General features: G+C 40.6%; 1 protein-coding gene across 15 annotated transcripts in view; it reads right to left on the bottom strand.

Annotated features, from left to right (window-relative positions):
- Positions 1-24503, bottom strand: part of LOC110505199 (serine/threonine-protein phosphatase 2A 56 kDa regulatory subunit gamma isoform) — a 49885-nt gene that overhangs the window by 12825 nt on the left and 12557 nt on the right. For 14 of the 15 annotated variants that reach the window (XR_005039465.1, XR_005039468.1, XR_005039466.1 and 11 more), the window contains 6 exons: positions 9422-9621; positions 6611-6721; positions 2679-2771; positions 2401-2531; positions 2179-2238; positions 458-566 (listed from right to left, as the gene is read on the bottom strand). Coding sequence is in view for 10 of the 15 variants with exons in the window: in XM_036962317.1 (XP_036818212.1) it covers positions 458-566; positions 2179-2238; positions 2401-2531; positions 2679-2771; positions 6611-6721; positions 9422-9621 (704 nt within the window). In the remaining 5 variants the exon portion in view is untranslated. Of the gene's footprint in view, positions 1-457; positions 567-2178; positions 2239-2400; positions 2532-2678; positions 2772-6610; positions 6722-9421; positions 9622-9757; positions 9799-24503 lie in introns of all 15 variants that reach the window. The other variant, XM_036962327.1, reaches the window with a different exon arrangement.

A 24503-nucleotide genomic window follows, 5' to 3' on the forward strand; every position in this document is an offset into this window, starting at 1 on the left:
AACAACACCACTGTGTGCCAACTGGCCATAACTAGGGCTATACTCAGCCATTTCCATAGATTTCTATACATTTCCATAGGAGTATTAAGCAGGGAAAAAAAGGGAAAAAATCAGAAAGTTGCAGATCGAAATTTATTGAAGAGAGTTGAAACAACTCCCTATTCTTGACGACAGAGAATCGTGTCTGTTCTACACAATGCATTTCTATCTGAACGTTCTGTAACTTCTCACCCTCCTGAACCGAGCCCAGAGCAGCATGGCTGATAGCAGAACAATCATCAGAACTGTGTCATGTTGATTAGGGCCACACAATGGAAAACGTTTTAAAATGTCTTTCACAGGAAAATGAAAACACACGTTTGGACAAGTAAAGGTAGTCCCTCCCTGTTTCAGTCTGTTTTCTTACCTTATGTGCCTAATAAACATGACATTAAACACGAAAAAAAGAAGGGCTTACCTGTGGATGGTAGACACTAAGTGATTTGACTTTGTGCAAAGGCAACAGGACCTTTAACAGGAAAATCTTGTGCTCCTCTTTTAGTGGTAAGGCAAACCCATTGATTATACTGTGAATGGACAGAGTAACAAATAATTCAACTGAACTAAAAATAGTAACAGAAAATGAAAGGGATAAAGGATAAACAACAGCTGACCATGAATGGTTAGAGATCCTATCTGCAGTCGAGAAGACATCATGAGACTGGATAACAGTCAAAAATAACTATTCTAACTCCACTGCAAGACACACTGGATTAGAGCTTAATTGAGGATATGGCAGACATACGCCCCCTTTGGAGAGATTGGGTACCCCTAGTAAACTGGAAAAAAAATCTGTCAAAAATTGTTAATATATGCAAATAAAAATTATTATTGGATAGAAAACACTCTAAAGATTCTAAAACCGTTGGAATTATGTCTGTAAGTATAGCAGAACTCACAGGGCAGGCATTCTTCCAAACTAGTTTTTGTGGCCATGAAAGTTGGAGCAACTTTGACGTCATGGCCCCCACCCTTCCCAACCAGCTATGATTCTGCGGACACTTTCTATCTCTTCCGCTAGATGTCCTCTTTCATTAGAGCTTCAAACCGTTCAAATCGCGCGAGAATTGACCCTATGGGAGTGAAATTAGTGCGTGCCACGAGAGAATAGGCTGTGCGTATGGGCGCGAATTGGTCACAGCCATTCCTTTGTTTCCAGCACTGAAGAGAAGGGCAGACGATGGCCGATTGAATTGAAGTTTGTTTTGCACGTCTAAAACATCATAAAGCTTGCTTCTGCACTTAGTTTGACCTGTTTAGTCGACATATAATGTGTAATTTTGAAGTTTTGATGCGCAACTTATCCGGACCAGAGGACGTTTTGGGTGCATTTCAGCTGATGTTATTAGCAGTAGCTAATACAAAGACGCAAGACTTGAAACCAAACGATGTATTGGGTAAGTATGAAGCCTTCCAGAACATTCTGAACGAAGACCATCGAAGGTAAGGGAATATTTATGCTTAAATCTGTGTTTCTGTTGACTCCAACATTACGTGGAAATGTAGCTTGGAACTGAGCGCTGTCTCACAATATGGAATAGTGTGCGATTTCTGTAACGTTAAAAATAAATCTAACACAGCGGTTGCATAAAGAAGCAGTGTATCTTTCTAACTATATGTAGAACATGTATATTTAGTCAAAGTTTATGATGTCTATTTACGTTATCTTGCCGCGCTACATAGATTTCCTGCGGGCATTTTTGAGTAATTTCTGAAGGTGAACTCACTGTAAATGGACATTTATGGATATAAATGGCATATTATTGAAAAAAAAAAATATGTACTGTGTAATATGTCATATTACTGTCATCTGATGAAGATTTTCAAAAGGTTAGTGAGCGATTTATTTTTTAATCCTGCGTTTGTTGATTGCATGTTTTGGCTATTGAAATGAGCTGTGTCTGGTGGTGGTTTTACATATATATGTGCTATGTTTTCGCCGTAAAACATTTTAGAAATCTGACTTGCTGGCTAAATGAACAAGATGTTTATCTTTCATTTGAGCTATTGGACTTGTTAATGTGTGGAGGTTAAATATTTTTAAGAATAGTTTTGCGTTCCATGCGCCACCGTTTCAGCTGCACGTGGGAGGGTTGATTCCCAATTGGGAACCAATATCGTAAACAGGTTAGAGTGTACCTTCCGAGTATCTCCAGTAATTCTGCTATTCCATTATGGTGCTCAGTCTCATAGATAAACCTGTTAAAAACAGAGAGCCATTTTATTTAGTTACGCAGCTAAAAACATACATTTCTTAGTAGTTATAAAACTAAACAACCAAATTCACCATTGAATCTTCAGCAATCAATTTGATGTGTTAAAATATCTAAGATTAAACAAATCGGCTGAAATTAAACTCACCTATAAAATATATTATTGATGTGTTTTCTGATGTAGGCCCGTAGTCCCAGGAATTTCCCATAGATCCTGTGGAGAGTGGTTTTGAGGAAGTCCCTCTCCCGTGGGTCCTCACTGTCAAACAGGTCTAAAAGCTGTGGACACATGACATCACTCCCATCAGACTCCACAAAACCAAAGACAAGACTTTACACTTAAAGAAAGAAATGCCCTTGCCATCACAATAAAACTGTGTGAGCATTCAACAATGTGCGAGTATCCATGTTTCTATAAGCTCTTACCTGCATCACAAATTTTTGGTCGATGTACTTCTTTGCTATGTTCGGTTGAAAGTCAGGAGATTCTAAAAACCGAAGGAAAAATTTGTAGACGAGCTGTAAAGAAAGAAAACCTTTTACAAATAACTAATTTGCTGAATGCATATAAAGAAAGATCATGGGCAAAATGCTAGTCATAATCTTTCCTTACAAAAATGTTTTGTAAAATCACAGTAATTCCCCAATGCAAATCCTATCATAATAAAAAAATAATTGCGAATTGGATTCATCCCCTCTACCACAACCCCACTAATCCTACCAACGGAAACGCACAAGGTGGCTAATAACAGACCTCCATCCTATGCTAGCTTGCTACCGGTGGCCCGGCTAGCTGTCTAAATCACAGTGACCCCAACCAACCTCACTACTCACTGGACCCTTTTGATCACTCGACTAAGCATGCCTCTCCTTAATATGCCTTGTCCATTGCTGTCTATTGGCTTATTTCACTGTAGAGCCTCTAGTCCTGCTCACTATACCTTATCCAACCTATTAGTTCCACCACCCACACATGCGATGACATCTCCTGGTTTAAATTATGTTTCTAGAGACAATATCTCTCTCATCATCACTCAATACCTAGGTTTACCTCCACTGTATTCACATCCTACCATACCTATGTCTGTACATTATACCTTGAAGCTATTTTATCGCCCCTAGAAACCTCCTTTTACTCTCTGTTCCAGACGTTCTAGACGACCAATTCTTATTGCTTTTAGCCGTACTCTTATCCTACTCCTCCTCTGTTCTTCTGGCGATGTAGAGGTGAATCCAGGCCCTGCAGTGCCTAGCTCCACTCCTATTCCCAAGGCGCTCTCTTTTGATGACTTCTGTAACCGTAATAGCCTTGGTTTCATGCATGTTAACATTAGAAGCCTCCTCCCTAAGTTTGTTCTATTCACTGCTTTAGCACACTCTGCCAACCCGGATGTTCTAGCTGTGTCTGAATCCTGGCTTAGGAAGACAACCAAAAATTCTGAAATTTGAATCCCGAACTACAAAATTTTCAGACAAGATAGAGCTGCCAAAGGGGGCGGTGTTGCAATCTACTGCAAAGATAGCCTGCAGAGTTCTGTCCTACTATCCAGGTCTGTACCCAAACAATTTGAACTTCTACTTTTAAAAATCCACCTCTCTAAAAACAAGTCTCTCACCGTTGCCGCCTGCTATAGACCACCCTCTGCCCCCAGCTGTGATCTGGACACCGTATGTGAACTGATTGCCCCCCATCTATCTTCAAAGCTCATGCTGCTAGGCGACCTACACTGGAACATGCTTAACACCCCAGCCATCCTACAATCTAAGCTTGATGCCCTCAATCTCACACAAATGATCAATGAACCTACCAGGTACCTCCCCAAAGCCTTAAACAGGGGCACCCTCATTAGATATCATCCTAACCAACTTGCCCTCTAAATACACCTCTGCTGTCTTCAACCAAGATCTCAGCGATCACTGCCTCATTGCCTGCATCCGTAATGAGTCAGCGGTCAAACGACCTCCACTCATCACTGTCAAACGCTCCCTGAAACACTTCAGCGAGCAGGCCTTTCTAATCGACCTCGCCGGGGTATCCTGGAAGGATATTGATCTCATCCCGTCAGTAGAGGATGCCTGGTTATTTTTTTTAAATGCCTTCCTAACCATCTTAAATAAGCATGCCCCATTCAAGAAATGTAGAACCAGGAACAGATATAGCCTTTGGTTCTCCCAAAATCTAGACCCCTACAAATCAGCCGAGCTAGACAATCTGGACCCTTTCTTTCTAAAATTATCTGCCGAAATTGTTGCCACCCCTCTGAGATTCCCAAAGATTGGAAAGCAGCTGCGGTCTTCCCCCTCTTCAAAGGGACACTCTTGACCCAAACTGCTACAGACCTACATCTATCCTACCCCTAAGGTCTTCGAAAGCCAAGTCAACAAACAGATTACCGACCATTTAGAATCTCACCATACCTTCTCTGCTATGCAATCTGGTTTCAGAGCTGGTCATGGGTGCACCTCAGCCACGCTCAAGGTCCTAAACGATATCTTAACCACCATCGATAAGAAACATTACTGTTCAGCCGTATTCATTGATCTGGCCAAGGCTTTTGACTCTGTCAATCACCACATCCTCATCAGCAGACTCAACAGCCTTGGTTTCTCAAATGATTGCCTCGCCTGGTTCACCAACTACTTCTCTGATAGAGTTCAGTGTGTCAAATCGGAGGGTCTGCTGTCCGGACCTCTGGCAGTCTCTATGGGGGTGCCACAGGGTTCAATTCTTGGACCGACTCTCTTCTCTGTATACATCAATGATGTCGCTCTTGCTGCTGGTGAGTCTCTGATCCACCTCTATGCAGACGACACCATTCTGTATACTTCTGGCCCTTCTTTGGACACTGTGTTAACAACCCTCCAGGCAAGCTTCAATGCCATACAACTCTCCTTCCATGGCATCCAATTGCTCTTAATTAAATACAAGTAAAACTAAAGGCATGCTCTTCAACCGATCACTGCCTGCACCTGCCCGCCTGTCCAACATCACTACTCTGGACGGCTCTGACTTAGAATACGTGGACAACTACAAATACCCAGGTGTCTGGTTAGACTGTAACTCTCCTTCCAGACCCACATCAAACATCTCCAATCCAAAGTTAAATCTAGAATTGGCTTCCTATTTCGCAACAAAGCATCCTTCACTCATGCTGCCAAACATACCCTTGTAAAACTGACCATCCTACCAATCCTCGACTTCGGCAATGTCATTTACAAAATAGCCTCCAATACCCTACTGAACAAATTGGATGCAGTCTATCACAGTGCAATCCGTTTTGTCACCAAAGCCCCATATACTACCCACCATTGCGACCTGTACACTCTCGTTGGCTGGCCCTCGCTTCATACTGGGTTGCCAAACCCACTGGCTCCATGTCATTTACAAGACCCTGCTAGGTATCTCAGCTCGCTGGTCACCATAGCATCAACCACCTGTAGCACGCGCTCCAGGTATATCTCTCTGGTCACCCCCAAAACCAATTATTTATTTGGCCGCCTCTCCTTCCAGTTCTCTGCTGCCAATGACTGGAATGAACTACAAAAATCTCTGAAACTGGAAACACTTATCTCCCTCACTAGCTTTAAGCACCAACTGTCAGAGCAGCTCACAGATTACTGCACCTGTACATAGCCCACCTATAATTTAGCCCAAACAACTACCTCTTTCCCTACTGTATTTATTTATTTGTTTATTTTGCTCCTTTGCACCCCATTATTTTTTATCTCTACTTTGCACATTCTTCCACTGCAAATCTACCATTCCAGTGTTTTACTTGCTATATTGTATTTACTTTGCCACCATGGCCTTTTTTTTGTTGCCTTTACCTCCCTTATCTCACCTCATTTGCTCACATCGTATATAGACTTGTTTATACTGTATTATTGACTGTATGTTTGTTTTACTCCATGTGTAACTCTGTGTCTTTGTATGTGTCGAACTGCTTTGCTTTATCTTGGCCATGTCGCAATTGTAAATGAGAATTTGTTCTCAACTTGCCTACCTGGTTAAATAAAGGTGAAATAAATAAATAAAATAAATAATGATCCATAATAAACAGATGTGCTCGTTTGGTCTGAGCCAAGAGTTAGGGAAGGTCCAATTGACTTTAATTCTAAACTGATTAGATGCTTTCATTTTACAGCACTGTACTTCAGAGAATGTACGATTTGCAGCATTTAAATCTTACTCAAACAGCAGGGACGTGTGTTCATTAGGACATGCAACAGAAAACTCTTTATGAACAAAAATGTGTGTTTAGGACAAAACCAGGTAGTTTCCGTCTGTTTTCTTCCGTTTTGTGCCGAATGAACACGACCCGGGCCATGTAAGCTAGGTTATTAGATGCCCTGGGTACCTGGAGATGTGGCCAAGCAGCCTCAAGTGTAGGCTCGTCCTCCTCCGGGTCAAACTCTGCTCCTGTGGGGTTGGATGACGGAGGCAACGTTCGGAACATGTTCACCGTAAACTGAGGGTGGGAAAAGCACAACAAAGTATACTCAGATTCAGTAGATCACCCTGATGAAGGCCAGTATGGAGCCGAAACGCTTCCCTGGCTGTTGTTTCATTTTACATCGAATGTAAAAGGATCGCCTTGGGATTTTTTTTGTCCAAAAAATATAGGCCCTGTTTAAATACTTTAAAATGCATCCTTGATCCTTCCTTCATACCTTACTTAAACACAGATATAAAATTGGTGAAAGTAATGGATGAGAGAAAGTTACCACTCTATCTAGTCACTTATAGATCTGTGTTTACCTCAAGGAGATAAGGAAGGAAGGGCGCATGTCTGAAGTTTTCAAACAGGGCAGTAGTATCTACAGTGCCTTGCGAAAGTATTCGGCCCCCTTGAACTTTGCGACCTTTTGACACATTTCAGGCTTCAAACATAAAGATATAAAACTGTATTTTTTTGTGAAGAATCAACAACAAGTGGGACACAAGCATGAAGGGGAACGACATTTATTGGATATTTCAAACTTCTTTAACAAATCAAAAACTGAAAAATTGGGCGTGCAAAATTATTCAGCCCCTTTACTTTCAGTGCAGCAAACTCCAGAAGTTCAGTGAGGATCTCTGAATGATCCAATGTTGACCTAAATGACTAATGATGATAAATACAATCCACCTGTGTGTAATCAAGTCTCCGTATGAATGCACCTGCAATGTGATAGAAGAAGTTTAAAGCCGGATTTGGAGCCATTTCTTAAAGATATCCATAAAAAGTGTTGTTTTAATGTTTGCCACAAGCCACCTGTGAGACACACCAAACATGTGGAAGAAGGTGCTCTGGTCAGATGAAACCAAAATTGAACTTTTTGGCAACAATGCAAAACGTTATGTTTGGCGTAAAAGCAACACAGCTGAACACACCATCCCCACTGTCAAACATGGTGGTGGCAGCATCATGGTTTGGGCCTGCTTTTCTTCAGCAGGGACAGGGAAGATGGTTAAAATTGATGGGAAGATGGATGGAGCCAAATACAGGACCATTCTGGAAGAAAACCTGATGGAGTCTGCAAAAGAACTGAGACTGGGACGGAGATTTGTCTTCCAACAAGACAATGATCCAAAACATAAAGCAAAATCTACAAAAATAAACATATCCATGTGTTAGAATGGCCAAGTCAAAGTCCAGACCTGAATCCAATCAAGAATCTGTGGAAAGAACTGAAAACTGCTGTTCACAAATGCTCTCCATCCAACCTCACTGAGCTCGAGCTGTTTTGCAAGGAGGAATGGGAAAAAATGTCAGTCTCTCGATGTGCAAAACTGATAGAGACATACCCCAAGCGACTTACAGCTGTAATCGCAGCAAAAGGTGGCGCTACAAAGTATTAACTTAAGGGGGCTGAATAATTTTGCACACCCAATTTTTCAGTTTTTGATTTGTTAAAAAAGTTTGAAATATCCAATAAATGTCATTCCACTTCATGATTGTGTCCCACTTGTTGTTGATTCTTCACAAAAAAAATACAGTTTTATATCTTTATGTTTGAAGCCTGAAATGTGGCAAAAGGTCGCAAAGTTCAAGGGGGGCGAATACTTTCGCAAGGCACTGTACTTGGCCAACTCAACCAGTTGTACATATTTCATTGGAACCAAGTGTGTTATCATTTGTCTCCAACATCAACTGACTTGCCCTGTGGGGTGCTAGCTATAACTGCAATTCCCAGTCAAGACAGATCATGGGACAGTGCAAGTGGCCTGAGGATATAGAACACTGCTATTTCTGTTGGTTGCAGAGCTGCTAGCTAGGTAAACAAGTTCAAGTCCAGATGTAGCTTTTAAAAAGAGAAAATATACATTTATTCATTCACAGAGGTTTTTAATTCAATGTCAAATGATTATAACAACTCATTAGCTTCACCTCTTACTGTGGAAGCTTTGATGTATAAAAGAAAAACACTTCGAAGTGAATCTGGGTGATGTCTGCTGAAAGACAAGCGAGAATACAGTAGGGAGCCGGGGTAAAGCATTACAATTTGAATATTTTAAAATCATGGACTGAATGAAATGCTTTGACACTTGAAAAGGCTCACTGCGTTTACACACTTATCCATGACAGCCTTATGCTAGGCCACAATGAGCTATCACATTAAAAACCACGTCAGGTTAACTTGATGGGTCACGCATGTAGAGAATTGCTTCATGCTTCAGATTTGTAGTTTTTGTATGGCTGTGTGATATCAATGGCTCCTCAATGAGGAAAATTGGAAATTCAGTTTGGTTTACTTTTTTGAATTGAAATTAACCCCATTCCTATCTGTTACATCTAGTGTTGTCACTATCTATCTCTTTCTTAATTTGTGGAGCTCAAATGTAAAGCAAATCCCTGTAAAAGGCTAATAATCTGGTTAATAATTCTGACCTGACAGCTCAGAATGTGCTAGCCTCAATGGAGATTCTCATGGTATTGTATTCTTTCTGTTGGAAACATGTTTTAAAGCGTGCTACCCTTAGTCTTTCATTTTGAACAGTGGGACCCGGGACATAAAAATAGCACATTCTGAGGGATAGCTTAAATTGTTAGAAAGTAGCACATTCTGGGCGGTAGCACAGATGATCATAACACCAACTCTACCCAGTCCAACTCAAAACAGCCATATTCACCCCAGCCTTAAGGCTGGCTCATCTACTCTCTTCCAGTCAGTCTGCTGACACTCACCATGTGCACCACCTCTGGGTAGACGGGCTCTGTGATGACGTTCCTGTTGTGGGTGATGTACTCGACCATCTCGCTCAGCGCCGCACGCTTCACCTCCTTCCATTTCAGGTCACTTAGTGGGTCCGACAGGAAGTCAAAGAGCACGCAACATTGGCGCAGCTTCTGCACAAACAGCTTCTCCTGCTCTGCCGGAGCACAGTCTGAGGGAGAGAGAAAATAATGTTTTATAAAATGATTATTTTGAAAAAAACATTTTCAATACTTTTTTCTGTAAATTGAATGTTATAGAAGGGTCCAGGACACATTTGTGATTTCACATGTTTTAGAGAAACTTACCCAAACAGCAAATCACTTCCTCATTGTGTAGTATGGGGGCCCTGAAAAAACATGAAGAAAATCTCCAAAAACACCCAAATATGTCCTTTTAGAAATGGCAAAGCTCTCAGTATAGTGATGCAGGTCTTTAGATTTCGTACACATGAAGTTGTCATTCTGAACTTTATCCACAATGTTATATTCCCATTTGCGCAACTCGAGCGGTTCCATTTTCCATGTAGCCTGCTGGTAACTGCCAAAATAAAGAAAACACATATAGTGGCTTACTAGGGTGTTGGGTATTGGGCCACCAGGAGCCACCAGAACAGCTTCAATGGCATAGTTTCTACAAGTGTCTGGAACTTCCTGTGTGGAAGCACCCCATGCTTTCAATACACTTTGTATCCCTGATTTCCTCAAGTGTTTCCATTATTTTGTCAGTTACCTGCAAAATGCTAGAGTCGCAACAAAATGTAATATAAGGTCGCAGTTCATAATGACACAATTTCAAGTTAACAACATCTAAACAAATGTGTCACTATACTGAGAGCTTTACCGTTTCTAAAAGGATGTATTTGAGTGTTTTTTGAGCTTTTGTTCATGTTTTTTGGGGACCCAATACTACACAACAAGGATGAGGAAGTGATTTGGTTTTTGGGATATGTTTCTCTAAAACGTGAAATCACAAAAAAAGGGGGTCTGGACCCTTTGATAACATTTCATTTACATAAAAAATTGAGATTTTGTTGTGAAAGTTTCTCTCCTAGAAAGTATTCTAATAATAATAATTTGGTGGGTGCTTATATTTATCCTATTTCACATGTATATTTGTCCTATGCCAATTCCCCCTGAGACAGCCTTGGTGAATGGGGGTTACAGTCAGGGTCAGACATTATCAACAGCGACCCTGGAGCAATTAGGGTAAAGTGCCTTGCTCAAGAGCACGGCGGCAGACTATTCTCACCTTGTCAGCTCAGGGATTCGAACAAACATCCTTTCGGTTACTGGCCGAACACTAACCGCTAGACTACCTGCCACCCATATAGATTGTTTACTGCGTGTATAGCACAGGGAGGAAAATAACATACAGTAGAAAAAGATGTATATACATGTATATAAAAAATAAAATAAAAAACTCACTCAGAAGTACATACTCGTTTTCACCCTGTTAACTTCAATGTCAAAAGAATAGTTCCCCCACAACTGAACAGACAAGTTCCCTGTAGCACCATTCCATATGATTTCAATTACTTTTTGACTACAGCCCTTTTGATTTGAACAAAACCTTTTATACGTGTTTGCCCATGCTAGAAGTGGTCAGAACTAGAGGTCGACCGATTATGATTTTTCAACGCCGATACCGATTATTGGAGGACCAAAAAAAGCCGACACCGATTAATCGGTCGATTTTTTTCAAATCTATTTGTAATAATGACAATTACAACAATACTGAATGAACACTTATTTTAATATAATACATCCATACAATCAATATAGCCTCAAATAAATAATGAAACATGTTAAATGTTGTTTAAATAATGCAAAAACAAAGTGTTGGAGAAGAAAGTAAAAGTGCAATATGTGCCATGTAAGAAAGCTAACGTTTAAGTTCCTTGCTCAGAACATGAGAACATATGAAAGCTGGTGGTTCCTTTTAACATGAGTCTTCAATATTCTCTCTATACCATTTGTATTTCATATACCTTTGACTATTGGATGTTCTTATAGGCACTTTAGTATTGCCAGTGTAACAGTATAGCTTCCGTCCCTCTCCTCGCCCCGACCTGGGCTCGAACCAAGAACACATCGACAGCCACCCTCAAAGCAGCATTACCCATGTGTAACAGTTGTTAAAGTACTGTGTGAATTTCACCAGGTTCATATATTAATATGTCATGTTGATTTGTTATTATGCATGCCTGCATCCTGGGAGAGGGAGTGTGTACTTACGTTAATGCCCTGCGTGCTCGTGCTCAAATCATTTTGATGCACTATGAGAGGTAGGCAAGCTTTTTCTGTCATCTTCAGAAAAGTTTGATTCTTTTAACATCTTTGGGATAGGGGGCAGCATTTTCACTTTTGGATAAGAAGCGTGCCCAATTTCAACTTCCTGCTGCTACTCATGCCAAGAATATAAGACATGCATATTATTAGTAGATTTGGATAGAAAACACTCTGAAGTTTCTAAAACTGTTTGAATCATGTCTGTGAGTATAACAGAACTTATGTAGCAGGCAAAACCCAGAGGACTAACCGTTCAGAATTGTTAAAATCTGACATGTTGGCTGGATTCACGAGTGTAGCTTTACTTGCGTATCTTACATGTGTGATTTAATGAAAGTTAGATTTTTATATAATTTTTTTGAACTTGCCGCGCTGCATTTTCCCTGTTTTTTGCCCAAGTGGGACGCAACTGTCCCGCCTATCCGTAAGAAGTTTTAAGATGCACTTGTAATTGTACTTTTTAGGATGATATCGACATTCTGAATTCAACATGTGTTAATAGCTAGCTAAGATGTTAGCGTGTGTATGTGTGAACGATGGCTAGCTCCTCAAATGATCCCAGTCCCTTGTATTGTGCATCTGTTGTAGAAAGAGGCGACGATTCGCGGAACATATGTGCTCTACAAATGTTTTGATTTCTTTTGGATGCAGGTATGTGGTTTTATCTATGCAACATATGTTATGTATAATAAGGAGAGGCTGTATTAATTTTTGTATTCAAAAATCATATTGATGCACTATGAAAGAAAGAGGCGACGATTCGCGGAACATATGTGCTCTACATATGTTTTATTTTATTTTGGATGCAGATGCAGGATGCAGAGAGTGAATTCTGCTTGATTAAAACTATCTGATCTCCAAAGTCCATGTCCATAGTCTCAATCAACCACACACAACGCAGAGTTACACTGGTGCAGTACAGCACCGGTTACACATGCAGAGAGCAAGGGGAATAAATACTCCAAGTCTCAGAGCGAGTGAAGTTTGAAACGCTATTAGCGCTAATTAGCTAGCCATTTCACATCGGTTACACCAGCCTAATCTCGGGAGTTGATAGGCTTGAAGCCATAAACAGTGTAATGCTTGAAATCACAAGGAAGAGCTGCTGGCAAAACGCACAAAAGTGCTGTTTGAATGAATGCTTACGAGCCTGCTGGTGCCTACCATCGCTCAGTCAGACTGCTCTATCAAATCATAGACTTAATTATAACATAATAACACACAGACATACGAGCCTTTGATCATTAATACGGTAGAATCCGGAAACTATCATCTCGAAAACAAGCCGTTTATTCTTTCAGCGAAATACGGAACCGTTCCGTATTTTATCTAACGGGTGGCATCCTGCTAACTATTCCTGTTACATTGCACAACCTTCAATGTTATGTCATAATTACGTAAAAATCTGGCAAATTTGGCGGCCCAAACTGTTGCATATACCCTGACTCTGCGTGCAATGAACGCAAGAGAAGTGAAACAATTTAACCTGGTTAATATTGCCTGCTAACCTGGATTTCTTTTAGCTAAATATGCAGGTTTAAAAATATATACTTCTGTGTATTGATTTTAAGAAAGGCATTGATGTTTATGGTTAGGTACACATTGGAGCAAAGACAATCCTTTTTCGCGAATATGCACCGCATCGATTATATGCAACGCAGGACACGCTAGATAAACTAGTAATATCATCAACCGTATGTAGTTAACTAGTGATTATGATTGATTGATTGATTGTTTTTTATAAGAGAAGTTTAATGCTAGCTAGCAACTTACCTTGGCTTCTTACTGCATTCGCGTAACAGGCAGGCTCCTCGTGGAGTGCAATGAGAGGCAGGTTGTTAGAGCGTTGGACTAGTTAACTGTAAGGTTGCAAGATTGAATCCATGAGCTGACAAGGTAAAAATCTGTTGTTCTGCCCCTGAACAAGGCAGTTAACCCACCGTTCCTAGGCCGTCATTGAAAATAAGAATGTGTTCTTAACTGACTTACCTAGTTAAATAAAGATTAAATAAAGGTGTAAAAAAAAAAGAAAAAAAAAAAAACGGCCAAATCAGTGTCCAAAAATACAGATTTCCGATTGTTATGAAAACGTGAAATCAGCCCTAATTAATCGGCCATTCCGATTAATCGGTCGACGTCTAGTCAGCACATTACTTTTTGGACCTGAATGACAAAACATTCAGGAGCTAGGGTAATCAAAGTTAACCCATTTTGCAAACTCCACACTGCCATGAGACAACCATGTCTTCATCACTGAAAAATGTAAATAGTTAAGCTTGATATAATTTGAAAGATTACAAAACATGGTTGCCAAACTATTTGATAATTTATTTAAAATTTTAAATAAGTTTCACCTTTATAATCAACTATCGCAAAAATGTAATCCGTTTTTTTGTTCATACAGTGCCTTGCGAAAGTATTCGGTCCCCTTGAACTTTACGACCTTTTGCCACATTTCAGGCTTCAAACATAAAGATATAAAACTGTATTTTTTGTGAAGAATCAACAACAAGTGGGACACAATCATGAAGTGGAACGACATTTATTGGATATTTCAAACTTTTTTAACAAATCAAAAACTGAAAAATTGGGCGTGCAAAATTATTCAGCCCCCTTAAGTTAATACTTTGTAGCGCCACCTTTTGATGCAATTACAGCTGTAAGTCGCTTGGGGTATGTCTCTATCAGTTTTGCACATCGAGAGACTGAAATGATTTCCCATTCCTCCTTGCAAAACAGCTCAAGCTCAGTGAGGTTGGATGGAGAGCATTTGTGAACAGCAGTTTTCAGTTCTTTCCACAGATTCTCGATTGGATTCAGGTCTGGACTTTGACTTGGCCATTCTAACACCTGGATATGTTTATTTTTGAATCATTCCATTGTAGATTTTGCTTTATGTTTTGGATCATTGTCTTGATGGAAGACAAATCTCCGTCCCAGTCTCAGGTCTTTTGCAGACTCCATCAGGTTTTCTTCCAGAATGGTCCTGTATTTGGCTCCATCCATCTTCCCATCAATTTTAACCATCTTCCCTGTCCCTGCTGAAGAAAAGCAGGCCCAAACCATGATGCTGCCACCACCATGTTTGACAGTGGGGATGGTGTGTTCAGCTGTGTTGCTTTTACGCCAAACATAACGTTTTGCATTATTGCCAAAAAGTTCAATTTTGGTTTCATCTGACCAGAGCACCTTCTTCCACATGTTTGGTGTGTCTCCCAGGTGGCTTGTGGCAAACTTTAAACAACACTTTCTATGGATATCTTTAAGAAATGGCTTTCTTCTTGCCACTCTTCCATAAAGGCCAGATTTGTGCAATATACGACTGATTGTTGTCCTATGGACAGAGTCTCCCACCTCAACTGTAGATCTCTGCAGTTCATCCAGAGTGATCATGGGCCTCTTGGCTGCATCTCTGATCAGTCTTCTCCTTGTATGAGCTGAAAGTTTAGAGGGACGGCCAGGTCTTGGTAGATTTGCAGTGGTCTGATACTCCTTCCATTTCAATATTATCGCTTGCACAGTGCTCCTTGGGATGTTTAAAGCTTGGGAAATCTTTTTGTATCCAAATCCAGCTTTAAACTTCTTCACAACAGTATCTCGGACCTGCCTGGTGTGTTCCTTGTTCTTCATGATGCTCTCTGCGCTTTTAACGGACCTCTGAGACTATCACAGTGCAGGTGCATTTATACGGAGACTTGATTACACACAGGTGGATTGTATTTATCATCATTAGTCATTTAGGTCAACATTGGATCATTCAGAGATCCTCACTGAACTTCTGGAGAGAGTTTGCTGCACTGAAAGTAAAGGGGCTGAATAATTTTGCACGCCCAATTTTTCAGTTTTTGATATGTTAAAAATTTAGAAATATCCAATAAATGTCGTTCCACTTCATGATTGTGTCCCACTTGTTGTTGATTCTTCACAAAACAATAGAGTTTTATATCTTTATGTTTGAAGCCTGAAATGTGGCAAAAGGTCGCAAAGTTCAAGGGGGCCGAATACTTTCGCAAGGCACTGTATATATTGAAGCTTAGATTATTTTACATCAGAGGTGTTTGTTGTGCCCACCATCTGTTGAGACACAGCATGCTCTTGAATAAAACAAATATTTAACTCGGCAAGTCAGTTTAGAACAAATTCTTTTTTAACAATGACGGCCTACCCCGACCAAACCCTCCCGTAACCGGGACAACGCTAGGCCAATTCTGCATGCCCTATGAGACTCTTTGTCCCATAGTGCCTTAGACCGCTGCGCCACTTCGGAGCCCCTGAATACATGTCATGTATTGCCTAATAAATAAACTGAAAGTGTACATTTTAACTTTCAAATGTCACCATAAAGATGGTTGGAGGTCCACACAGAGAATGTTGACTTGAGTGGGAATATCCATTGTTTTAAAGGAAAGTGTCAATCTCCCATAGGACACCTATTGAAATCATAGAAATAGCCTAGATAACAGAATACACATTCAAGTTGACCTTCGACAGATGGTGGACTGGCGGTCATCTTTCTGAGAGTAATTTAGACTAATTCATATGTCAGTGGCATACCAGCTAAATTGCAGTGGTCTGAAGGGATAGGTCCATTCTATGAATTCTGTTTCTATGATTGAAATTACACCTACCCTGTATTCAAGAGAATGCTGTGACTAAACTGATGGCGGCCATAACAAAAACAACTCAGACCCTGTAAAATAGGGTCTAAGCTACAACATACAGTACCAGTCAAAAGATTGGACACACCTACTAATTCAAGAGTTTCTTTATTAAAAACAAAATTATACATTGTAGAGTAATAGTGAAGACATCAAAACTATGAAATAACACATGTGGAATCAAGTAGTAACCCAAAAAAGTATTAAACAAATCAAAATACAATAGATTCTTCAAAAGTAGCCTTGATGACAGCTTTGCACACTCTTGGCATTCTCTCAATCAGCTTCATGAGGAATGCTTTTCCAACAGTCTTGGAGTCCCCACATATGCTGAGCACTTGTTAGCTGCTTTTCCTTCAACCTGCGGTCCAACTCATCCCAAACCATCTCAAATTGGGTTGAGAATTGTAGAAGCCAGGTCATCTGATGCAGCACTCCATCACCCTCCTTGGTCAAATAGCCCTTACACAGCCTGGAGATGTGTTTTGGGTCAATGTCCTGATAAAAAACAATGATCGTGGGACTAAGCGCAAACCAGATGGGATGGCGTATCACTGCAGAATGCTGTGGTAGCCATGATGGTTAAGTGTGCCGTGAATTCTAAATAAATCACATACAGTTTCACCAGCAAAGCACCCCCACACCATCACACCTCCTCCTTCATGCTTCATGGTGGGAACCACGCATGCAGAGATAATTTGTTCACCTACTCTGCGTCTCACAAAGACACTGCGATCGGAACCAAAGATCTCACATTTGGACTCATCAGACCAAAGGACAGATTTCCACCAGTCTGATGTCCATTGCTCGTGTTTCTTGGCCCAATTAAGTCTCTTCTTCCAATTGGTGTCCTTTAGTAGTGGTTTCTTTGCAGCAATTCGACTATGAAGACCTGATTCACGCAGTCTCCTCTGAACAGTTGGTGTTGAGATGTGTCTGTTACTTGAACTCTGTAAAGCATATAATCTGAGGTGCAGTTAACTCCAATGAACTTATCCCCTGCAGCAGAGGTAACTCTGGGTGTTCTTTTCCTGTGGCGGTCCTCATGAGAGCCAGTTTCATCATAGTGCTTGATGGTTTTTGCGTCTGCAATTGAAGAAACTTTCAAAGTTATTGGGATTTTCCGGATTGACTGACCTTCATGTCCTAAAGTAATGATGGACTGTCATTTCCCTTTGCTTATTTGAGCTGTTCTTGTCATAATATGGACTTGGTGTTTTACCAAATATGGCTATCTTCTGTATACCACCCCTACCTTGTCACAACACAAGTGATTGGCTCAAACGCATTACCTAAAGAAATTCCACAAATTAATTTAAGGCACACCTGTTAATTGAAATGCATTCCAGGTGACTACCTCATGAAGCTGGTATAGAGAATGCCAAGAGTGTGCAAAGATGTCATCAAGGCAAAGGGTGGCTAATTTGAAGAATCACTTTTTTGGTTACTACATGATTCCATGTGTGTTATTTCATAATTTTGATGTCTTCACTGTTATTCTACAATGTAGAAAATTGTAAAAAAAAAATAAACTAAAACCCTGGAATGAGTAGCTACAGTGCCTTGCGAAAGTATTCGGCCCCCTTGAACTTTGCGACCTTTTGCCACATTTCAGGCTTCAAACATAAAGATATAAAACTGTATTTTTTTGTGAAGAATCAACAACAAGTGGGACACAGTCATGAAGTGGAACGACATTTATTGGATATTTCAAACTTTTTTAACAAATCAAAAACTGAAAAATTGGGCGTGCAAAATTATTCAGCCCCCTTTACTTTCAGTGCAGCAAACTCTCTCCAGAAGTTCAGTGAGGATCTCTGAATGATCCAATGTTGACCTAAATGACTAATGATGATAAATACAATCTTCCTGTGTGTAATCAAGTCTCCTTATAAATGCACCTGCACGGTGATAGTCTCAGAGGTCCGTTAAAAGCGCAGAGAGCATCATGAAGAACAAGGAACACACCAGGCAGGTCCGAGATACTGTTGTGAAGAAGTTTAAAGCCGGATTTGGATACAAAAAGATTTCCCAAGCTTTAAACATCCCAAGGAGCACTGTGCAAGCAATAATATTGAAATGGAAGGAGTATCAGACCACTGCAAATCTACCAAGACCTGGCCGTCCCTCTAAACTTTCAGCTCATACAAGGAGAAGACTGATCAGAGATGCAGCCAAGAGGCCCATGATCACTCTGGATGAACTGCAGAGATCTACAGCTGAGGTGGGAGACTCTGTCCATAGGACAACAATCAGTCGTATATTGCACAAATCTGGCCTTTATGGAAGTGGCAAGAAGAAAGCCATTTCTTAAAGATATCCATAAAAAGTGTCGGTTAAAGTTTGCCACAAGCCACCTGGGAGACACACCAAACATGTGGAAGAAGGTGCTCTGGTCAGATGAAACCAACATTTAACTTTTTGGCAACAATGCAAAATGTTATGTTTGGCGTAAAAGCAACACAGCTGAACACACCATCCCCACTGTCAAACATGGTGGTGGCAGCATCATGGTTTGGGCCTGCTTTTCTTCAGCAGGGACAGGGAAGATGGTTAAAATTGATGGGAAGATGGATGGAGCAAAATACAGGACCATTCTGGAAGAAAACCTGATGGAGTCTGCAAAAGACCTGAGACTGGGACGGAGATTTGTCTTCCAACAAGACAATGATCCAAAACATAAATCAAAATCTACAATGGAATGATTCAAAAATAAACATATCCAGGTGTTAGAATGGCCAAGTCAAAGTCCAGACCTGAATCCAATCGAGAATCTGTGGAAAGAACTGAAAACTGCTGTTCACAAATGCTCTCCATCCAACCTCACTGAGCTCGAGCTGTTTTGCAAGGAGGAATGAGGAAAAATTTCAGTCTCTCGATGTGCAAAACTGATAGAGACATACCCCAAGCGACTTACAGCTGTAATCGCAGCAAAAGGTGGCGCTACAAAGTATTAACTTAAGGGGGCTGAATAATTTTGCACGCCCAATTTTTCAGTTTTTGATTTGTTACAAAAGTTTGAAATATCCAATAAATGTCGTTCCACTTCATGATTGTGTCCCACTTGTTGTTGATTCTTCACAAAAAAATACAGTTTTATATCTTTATGTTTGAAGCCTGAAATGTGGCAAAAGGTCGCAAAGTTCAAGGGGGCCGAATACTTTCGCAAGGCACTGTATGTCCAAACTTTTGACTAGTACTATATGTGAAAAGAGAAATCTGAGTTTACGTGTTTAGACCATTGACATTAAAGGTAACCAAATAAAAATTATAATATAGTTTGACAAACCTGTTTGTAAGCTCTGAAATGTTATCAAACTCAAACATGTATCTTTTTCAGAGATGAAGACATGGATGACTTAATTGTTTTTTTAGTTTTTTAAATTTTTTATTTAACTTGGCAATAAGTTAAGAACAAATTTTATTTGAAATGACAGCCTACTCAAGGTAGGGTGGAGTATGCAAAACAAATCTCCTGAATGTTTTGACCACTACCATGGGCACACATGTTTGGAAGGTTTTGTTCAAATCTAAAAGGGGTGCAGACAGAAAGTGAATTCATATAGAACGACCCAAAATGATCCCAAAGCCTGAGAGGTCTCATAACATTTTTATGCAATGTTTAATTGTTGTTCAAAATTCTAATTCAAATTCTCGCTTGACCGGACTCAATATTTTTCTTCTAGTGATCTCACAAAAATGGAGGAGAGAGAGAGAGGAGAGGGGAGAAGAGTGAGTTCCCTGTCAATAAGGAGAACTGAGTGAGAATTCAAAGAGCCCAACATTACAAGGGCCAACAATGTGTGGAGTCAGTCATCTGCATCATTGGTCGAATACACAACTGAAAAGGCAGCCCTTCCTGCATGTACAATATAGAGTTTTAAGACCTTCCGGTTCACACCCTGGGAACAAAATACTCTGAGAATAGACACTCCTTCTACACCATGTCCCAAAGTCAACAATACTAACGTACTGATGTTACATTCCCCAGCTAGAAACCAAAAATTGTTACAACATTAAAATTGTCACAAGATTAACTTTTTTCACTATGGGGTAAGGGCTTGAAAAGTGAGCTTGCAACAGTGAGCCCAGAATGGGTAACAAAACCAGGACTTGGTCACCCACATCGAAAGAGCGGTTTTGGTCCTTTCGACCGTACCAAACTTTCATTTTTGTTTGCAGATTCTCACTGGCAAATTCACAGGCGCGGTGCAATCTGTATCGAAAAGCGTTATCGCACTCCAACAGATTTCTTTTGTGTTTAAGCAAGGTAAGCTGTTGCCCTGCAACAACCTCTCCCTCAGCAAGCTCAAATGTCCTCTGATATGATGTCCAAACATGAGCTTATACAGACTAAAACCGGAGAGATTCCTGAACAACCTCCCTTGTGGCAAACTAAAAGCAGTAAGCTCTCAACATAGACTTCACAGTCTGATGAAATCTCTCAAGAGCACGTTGAGACTAGGTACTAGGTCCAAACGTTGAAAAGATTTTTACCAGGGGTCTTAATACTGGGGGCAGTGATTTTCCTCAGCGGAATGGCCTCAAGGAAACGAGTGGCAGTGCCTATGATGGTTAAGAGAAACTGGTTACCACTCTTTGCTTTGGGCAAAGGACAAACACAATCCACCAGAACCCTGCTGAAAGGTTAGTCAAAAGCAACAATAGGCTGCAAAGTTGAAACCGGTACAGCTTGGTTCGATTTACCCCCTGGCAAACACAACAGGATTTACAGTAAGCCACAACATCTTGTTTCAGACCAGGCCAGAAGAAAATATACAAGATACGGTCATGTCGAAGTTGTATCTGGAAAGACAATTTGAGATACACTGGGCCAATCGTCTTGTCCAGAAATGGCCCTAGAACGCCATTTCCCCATCAGAACAGACTATTTTGTGTGTTCTGTTTTTTTTTACTCTGTTTTGCAATCAGCTGCTTCCTAGACATCGATGTGTCAACTGTATGGACCATATCTTCTTTCAGTGGTCCTTCAAACTCGCTCATCTTTGTAGGAGAGGTCAACTCAGGATCACACAAACGTCTCAGACAGATCGATCAAGGTGGGGTCGCTAACATCCTCCTCAACACTAGACTTACTCCCAGCAACTTTCTTAGACAGCATGTTAACGGCGCACGCTGGGAATACTCTTGGGTACTTTTCAGGTAACCCATCAGATTCCTTACAAACGACAGGATTTGGCACAACATCACCTCCAGCCAAATATTTTTCCTAAATTTCACTGCTAAGCTAGGCCTCACTCCAACGACAACAAACCAGAAACAAGATCAGACTCAAGTCATCAGATCCAAAATCTTGTTTAGGAGATACACCAGTCCCAACCAACCAGAGACTTGATGGGCTGGAGTGCTCCCACAAGAAAAAACAGCTTTTTCTTCCTCAAATTGTTCGGTTTCATCTTAGGATACAGAGACAATGTGCCCTTTCTCATAGCAGTAATGATAAACTGGCGGATGTGGAAAAAAAGTTGTTTTCTGCCGATCTTTATCTTTGGGCACTGTAGAAAAAGACTGAAACCTTGTAGTAGGATGTGTCTTCTCGGGATTGCTTTTCGCATTGGCATAACTACTGGGTGCTTTGTTTGTGAAGGTAGGATTATGTGTGAACACAAACTCATCTGCTCAGACCGCAGTTTTCTCAAGAGTGAGATACTTGTGCTCATCAATGTAGGTAGCAACCCTTTAATGAAGGCAAGTCTTCAACTGCTTGAGAAGTATGTGTCTTTAAATCCTCAAGGTCCTTGACCTCTTGAGAACCATACCACAGATCAAAAATACATGCTTGTTCCCTTGCAAACTCAACATGGCTTTGTATTTCTGTCTTCCATAATTTACAGAACAGTTGTCTGTATGCATCTGGGACCAACTCATAAACCAGAAGGATAACATACCTTAAGGGAACATTTTGACATTCGCCGTATGGTTAGTGAGAAAGTCCATATTGCAAATGTACGGTCCCTTACTAGACGTCCGACAACTTTTCTAAAATTTGCGGACGGCATCGGGCCGAGTGGCAGGGCCAGACCTACCGGGAAGTCATCAAACGAACTCTCTCTGACATTCGGTTTCCGTTTTATAAAATAATCAAATTTTGGTCATTTTTCCGCTATCCCGGAAAATCCCACAAGAGGGCATAAGCAATCATATAGCAAATGTACAAAACATCACGAATCACGACGTGGCTTTATCTCCAAAATGGAAAATATTTTGAATCCGAAACTTGGTGAGCGTAGGTTTGGCATAATGGGCAGTTGGCCCCGAACAAGATGGCGTCTAGGCCTCAACGGTTTTTGAGTTATGGCCATTTTTCTGGGATTAAAGGTCCAAAATGAAAATAGAGAAATCATTTTTCCGCTTCACGTCAAAGTCAAGGAGCCTCCGGTGTCAATAAAAAAAGAACCAGCCATTTATCTATCGTCATTTAAGAGAAATCGTACAATGACAAATTGGTGATGTTCAAAAATATATATATATTTTTTTAAACAGTTACAGATCCAGTTGCAGGGTGTTCATACGAATCGTTTTAAAGTGTGCTGCGGAGCTCTGCGAGATTTCTGTGATTTTCTATGATTTTCTGAAATAACACACTCACTAAACCCTCCGTAAATAACTCAGTTCTTAACGCAAAGACTTAAAACTCAGGATTCTGTAAAGGCATACCCCAATCAGGATATGAGTTTATTTATAGCTTCCTGTGCCAACCGAAAGTGCCTTAAATGGTATCATAGTGGCAGTTTCCAAGGGTTAAAAAGGTCAGATCTTTTCAAAACTTCATATGTGTGATTAGGCAACCCCCATGACCTGTAGGTCAGTCATTTCTCCCAACAGATGTCAAAGAAAAGCTCTCTCTCACACACACACCAGACACACACACACACAGCAAGGATGGAGTGACAAAGTGCGGTGCTTAAAGACACACAGAGCCTCCAATGGCATCACCATAGTCTCCAGACTGTGCCGAGTTCAACGAGACGCCCCGCTTGACCGTAGCTCGCTCTGAGTGCAGCGACCGTGAAAAAAAGTAGGCCCAAAATGAAGCCTGGCCCTAAATGTCATTTGCTTTTGGGTGACAGTGAGAGAACCGTTAGGGTGAGAAGCACAATTCGACCTCAGGTACGATCCTGAGGTCCTCCCGGTCCGTGCAAGCCTAACCTTGACCATGTGGCATTAACCCTTAACAGTAAAACAGGGTTTTTTGATCTCACAGATTACAATGACATCTCTCCCCATAGGAATACATTGCCTGCCCCTCTAAAGTCAACCTGAAGCCTATGTGGGTTATGAATGCCTTATGAACCTGTCTTCAATGACAGTCCATCAGGACACTATGAGGTCTACCTGTGTCGATTCTAAGCTTCCTGAACCAACCGGAAGTGGTTAAAATCACCCTAAAAGTGTATATCCATACCCTACCTGCAGTTTGATAGAAATAGTGCATTCAACCCTGTGTAAATCAGTCAGTTCTCAACGTAAAGACTTAAAACTCAGGATTCTGTGAAAGCATACCCCAATGAGGATGTGTGTTGACTTATAGCTTCCTGTGCCAACCGGAAGTGCCATAATTGATGTCACAGGGGCTGTTTCAAAGGGTTAAAAAAGTCAGATCTTTCCAAAACTTCATATGTGTGATTAGGCAACCCCCATGAACTGTAAAACAGTAATTTTTCCCATAAAATTTCAAAGAAAAACTCAATCACACACACACACACAACTTGGAAGGAGGTGCGTAGAGACAGACAGTGGCTGGAAGCTTTGTTCGAGCTAAAAAAGAACCTTCAGACCTAGAGTTCTGAAACTTGTTCTAGACCTCTCACTTTTGTCCAATTTTATTATCATTAAAAAAATAAAAAAATACTTGCGCATAAGGCATATGTTTTGTTCATTTGCAATAGGAAGTCAAAAGTCAAAAGTAAAAAATAGCAACATTTTATAAAAACTTCACACACCCTTAAAAAAGTGCTTTCTGGACCGTTTTTCAAAATTCTTTCGATTTTTGTGTCAATTACACATGTATAAGGACTGTATCAACATACTTTAGTCATATTTTATTATCATAATTTTTTTTTTTTACTTGTGCATAAGGCATA

The sequence above is a fragment of the Oncorhynchus mykiss genome, chromosome 25 (genome assembly GCF_013265735.2).
Source record: "Oncorhynchus mykiss isolate Arlee chromosome 25, USDA_OmykA_1.1, whole genome shotgun sequence".
NCBI lineage: Eukaryota > Metazoa > Chordata > Actinopteri > Salmoniformes > Salmonidae > Oncorhynchus > Oncorhynchus mykiss.